This window comes from Phyllosticta citriasiana, assembly GCF_038021145.1.
Source record: "Phyllosticta citriasiana strain CBS 120426 chromosome Unknown IWZ02scaffold_4, whole genome shotgun sequence".
Taxonomy (NCBI): domain Eukaryota; kingdom Fungi; phylum Ascomycota; class Dothideomycetes; order Botryosphaeriales; family Phyllostictaceae; genus Phyllosticta; species Phyllosticta citriasiana.
The window spans coordinates 1,223,791-1,228,816 of record NW_027117281.1 but is presented as its reverse complement, the minus strand read 5'-3'; the positions used below and the strand labels follow the sequence as shown (position 1 = coordinate 1,228,816).

At 57.7% G+C, this 5,026-nt stretch overlaps 1 protein-coding gene across 1 annotated transcript; it reads left to right on the top strand.

Moving 5' to 3' along the window:
• The first annotated feature begins 1,344 nt into the window (after positions 1–1,344).
• Positions 1,345–2,244, top strand: IWZ02DRAFT_208089 (uncharacterized protein). The gene has a single exon (XM_066762666.1). It carries the CDS (start codon positions 1,537–1,539, stop codon positions 2,029–2,031), a length of 495 nt encoding a protein of 164 aa, XP_066624609.1. The 5' UTR covers positions 1,345–1,536; the 3' UTR covers positions 2,032–2,244.
• Positions 2,245–5,026: the final 2,782 nt, after the last annotated feature.

Sequence of the window (5,026 nt, the reverse complement as noted above, 5' to 3'; positions counted from 1 at the left end):
GTTGTCGTCGGCAGCAACGACAGAGGAAACAGAGAAAAGAAAGTGAGAGTCACGGGAGGAGCCGTCGTTGCGGATTCGAGCAGCAGCCTTGGGAGCAATGAGGCTGGAGGAGGATGGAGTGGCCGAGTGGTTTAGAGCAAGTCGTGGTTCATGCAAGGAGGAGGAGGACGTGGAGGAGGAGGAGGGTTGGCGAGTGGTGATGGGACGGGCCGTTGCAGGAAGTAGGTTGGTAGTGGACGGCGACGACGAAGATGGCTTGAAATCTGACTGATGGTGATGGTGGTGGTGGTGGTGGTGGTGGTGGTGGTGGTGGTGGTGGTCTTCCATGGGGTCCGACAATGGTATATATGTGGCCTAGGATATTGCCTGCGGAGATCTCCAGGGCCCACACAGCTATTGGGAGGGCAGGCAGATGGGTGTGAAAGTGTGGGTGAGAAGCTTGACCCAGGCACAGACCACGACGGTAGGCTGGCTGAGCGGGCCCGGCGGCCAGCACAGCGCACGGTGAGGGATGGGATGGGATGGGATGGGATGGGATGGGGTGCGGAGCGGGTGCCCGATTGGGGCAAACTAGGTGTGATACAATGAGCCGATAATGGAAACATTTAGTACACTGGCCCAAGCAGGAAGCGATCAGAGGACATAATAGGGTAAAGGGTCGGGTGGTCGCGGAGGCTGTACCGAGTCGAAAGCGGCGGAGCGGAAGAGGGCAGCCAAGTGCAGCAGGTGCGGGCCTCGCCAGGCTAGCTAGCTAGGAACGGTAGGGAACTGAGAGGCGCGTCAGATCATCATTCTGCTGCACATTTTTCAACTGCCTGAGCGGTGGCCGCCGGTCCCAGAGCAGTGGGTCAGGGCAAAAATACATCACGGCGGGCAGGTGTTTAGGGCTACGGTAGGCAACATGGCTCCACGTCCGCGACAATGGATCGATGCAGGTACTACGGCTCACAAACGCCAGTCGGTCGAGTAAACGACGACGACGAGACGGACAAGGAGCGAGCCCGCGCAGGGCCACGGCGGCGGCGTGCGGCGTGCGATGCGGCGTAGATGGATGGATGCTCCTCCTATTGCAGCGGGGCCTCACATCAGACGAGGCGAGTCGACTGGCGGACGGACCGTTCCCGTGCAACAGTTTGGGGCAACAGGGCGTCGAGGCTTGGGCGAGGGCAATTATTTTGGGGAGGGCTGCTGCATCTCGTGCAGGGCGGGCGGGCTGAGGGGGGGTGAGACGTGAGAGCAGAAGAGCTGACATGCATTGTCGTCATCAGTGCTGGGCAGGGCAGGGCAGGGTAGACGGGAGGCGGTTGCGAGGCGCGGGACGAGGGCGCCATGGTCCACGACTAGGTCGAAGAATGGCGGAAGAGAGGTCGGAGCAGCGCGTGGTGTTGGACGTGGTCGATGTGGTGCCCTCAGGCGCATATTCCTCATGCGGCTAGCTCATGCACCGTGAATTCAGCGTGCCGAGTGTGCTTTGACGCTTCCGGCAAAGAATGGATTCCTTTGCTTCCTGACTTTGGCAGTTGATGGGCAAGAAGGATGCCGGCTATTTTCATCCTCATGGCGCTCAGGCCGACGGTAGGCGACGTTTGCACGATATGCAGTTTCCAAGGGCCCTGTCGACCGACAAGCATCCCCGGCGCCAAGGGCGTGGATGGGCTGGGGAGGTTGGCAGCTGTCCATGTTCCCAGTCTCCACAGTCGACAGCCGTTGTCTTGCCTCGCCAAACAACTAGCTAGCGGCGGCGAGTGTCAAAGGGCCGTTCCGTCCTATGAGGAGCCGCGCCGGCAGAGGCCCAGGAATGCGGCGCGTAAAAGGGCCTCGTGGTTGGCAAATGGTGCCATATCCTGCTGCTCCCTTGATTCGGCGTCGCCGCCATGTGCGCGCCGCCGACACAGTTGGCTCTCCTCTACCTCCGTTCCCTCTTCACAGACGCCGGGACCACGTGGTGACCGGAGAGTGAGCGAGCAGCGGGCAGCAGATGTGGGGAGAAGCTGGCGATGCCGACTCCCCGGTGGACTGTTCACTGACTGATGTTGTTGAGAGGGGAGATGAGATGGACCGCACGGGCTTGGGATAGATTGCCCAAGAGGTGGTGGTGTGCTGGAAAGCCCTTTCGCCTCAGTCGGGCATAGTCAGTCAGCAAATGACCGTGATGACCGGCGCACGTCGCATCGGTCCAGTGCAACTCGGCTAATGTAGGCTAGGCCCGTCACGGTCAGCAGTGCCATGGCTGAGGTGCCTGGGCTGCCAGTAAATTTTTCCTCTTGCGACGACGTCCATGATCTGCTACCAAATGCCATCTGCTGGCCCTGGCGGCCTGCTGCCTCCATGTCTGCCTCCATGGCTGCCTCGAGCCTGCCTGGAGCCGCACTGCATCGCAACATGCAGCCGTTTCGGGCCTGTCGCTGTTGATGATTCCCTTTCCATTTCACTTGGCCGCCGCCATTGATCAACCGACGTCCACAGTCCACCCACGGGCAGCCAAGCCGCCGCCTGCACAACGTCGCCCGTCGAATCGTCGCTGTTGGCTTCCGCAGGGTTGCTCATCCTGCTGCTCGTGAACGTGCCAGGTGGGCCCAAAAATAGCCCTCGACCAGCTTGCCTGACCGACACTTGCAGAGCGACAGATGCGAAACCGACCGTGGACATGGAGTCGTGCAACGACCGCGACCGCGTTCCACTTTTTTTTGTTTTTTTTTTTTTTTCTTTCTTTCTCTTCTTCCTTGTTGTTGATGATGTCGACGTTTAGGGTTTGATGAGTCGTGTCGAGGGAGGAACGGAAGAAACGCTGGCGGAATGGAAGGCGTCCGCTGCCCGCCCGCCCAGCCGGCCAAGCCAGCCAAGCCTCTAGCCTCTCGTCCCAACTCTCTTTTCTCTCATCAACCAACTCCTCACCCAAATGAAGTTCCGGTATTCCTCCCCGGGTTTCCCGCTTCAGTTCACCCTGATCAGCCCACGCTCTCGGTCCCCGCTGCCGACCTCTCTCCCGCTTCTTCACACCTCTCTCCACCTCCACCCCTCCTGCAATCCATGCGCCCAAACGAACAACCCTCTCGACCGCCGCCGTCGCCCCAGCCCTTCTCCACACTCTTCATTATTGCACCTTGACCCACCTTTTCTCCTGCTATGTTTACGTGCCCACACCGTTTTGTCCGTCCACCCAACGCCCTGCAAGCCAACACCACGCCAGAAGGATTCAGAGGATTGTGGCTCGTGCGGGTCCTTCTTCCTTCTGCCGCTGCACTGCGCTGCGCCCCTGGGCTGCTACCTTCTATCTAGGTACGCACGCTAGATGACATGACGTAGCCGTGTTGGTTTTGTTTGCACTGCAGGGCGCAGACAAACACCCCAAGACGTGAGATTCGAGGCGCAGGCCTACCATTCTGAAACTCCTCGCCATCTTCCGTGGTACATGCATGCGTGCAGAGCATCATCCCCTGGTTCACGACAGGGCGGTGCTCCAAGTAAAGGTTGCATGCCTGCATTTCTCTCCTTGACAGTGGGACTGATGGTACATGCATCGACTAAGCACCAGCGACCCCGGCAGTCTGCAAGATTCTGTCATGTCCTCTTCTTGCATGATGAGTCAGTCCGTTGGCGAATGCTTGCAATCAATTAAGCACCAAATTGGTGTACCACTTTGCATTGTTCCCATTTCCACGTCAAACTCGTCGCCTGTCTCCTCCCTCTGTTACTCGCTCTGCCACGCCGATATGCATTCTCTCCTCCCCTTCACATCCATCCCCACGTAGGACTGTGTCATTCACCCGCTCCCTACAGGCGACCCCCAAATCCCACTCATTCTCCGCAACCACTCCGCTACAGCGCCAACCATCGGCGCCGCGCCACGGGACGGGCCGCTCGCCAAGAAAACGGTTCCTGCTGCTGCTGCTGCTGCTGCTGCTGTAGGAGTCGACAATGACAGGCACATTAAGGAATAGAAGGCGGGGATGTCAGGTAGGCAGGTAGGCAGAATAGATGATCCATGGCGTCTTTGGGGGCGTCGCGGGGGCTGCTTCCTTGATTCTCTGAAAAGTCAGCGAGTTGGCGGACATGTGAGATAGACTTGAGTAGCAAGCGGAAACATCGGTTTTAGATTCTTAATCTTCGCCGTGAGGCCTCGTCATTCGCACAAGTTTACTGAATTGGCTGGAAACGAGTAGAAAAGGCAGAAAAGACAGGAGTATCTTGAGGTCTAGTTCATACGTTCTACTAGATCGAGAATGTCTTGACAAGATATAGGTAGCGGCAAGAAGCAGACTAAATTGCACATTTCTGTGCAAAGTAAACATCAAGGCCAACGAACCTTGGAAATGGAAACGCAAAACGGTTAAGTACAGGTTTAGAATGCCGAAAGGGGTACTTATAACCCCTGAAATGAAGACCATTTGTGTCGCTTTCCCGTGAAAGATGAAACCCAGTCAACTTTCCGCGTTGCTCATCAAAGCCCCGTGCCGCTTGACAGCGGAAAATCGAGCAAGCCACGAAGCATCCATCATGCTCATCCGCTGTTGCCACCCTCTGACGGTCAAAGCAGCATCGCAAGCCAGCTGCGCAGCGCCTGTGGATTTTTGTGCCGAGGGACAGAGGGCGGTCGAAGCAGATTTCGAGCACGAGCGCCCGCACTCTTCTCTGGATAGTTTTTCGCGAACTTCTCCGACTGCCGGAGGGATCAGAGCAGCCCCAAGTGAGGCAGGAGGAAGGGCGTGTAGTGCGCCATGAATCGCGACGTGGACGAAAGCGCCTGGAGCTTCTTATTCCGGCGACCCATGCCAGAATTGCGGCATCTTTGGAAACTCATGGCAGACAATGTGCTCCAGAACATTGTTGCTTTGTTTTCGAGACTCCTCAAGGCGGAAGATGCCTTCCTGCGAAGCTGCCTTGTCTCTCTTCGTTGAACACGCCTTGTTGCGAAAGATTGCGGAGCCTCTCGCCGAATGCATCCCCGGGACTCTTCCAACACCAGATTAGGTGAGCGCTGATCCAGGATACAGTACAAGAGCAAAAAGTTCCACTGCGAAGCTCT

Excerpts from the sequence above, each read along its gene's own strand:
- IWZ02DRAFT_208089 (XM_066762666.1), top strand. The coding sequence starts at position 1,537 with ATGCCGGCTATTTTCATCCTCATGGCGCTCAGGCCGACGGTAGGCGAC.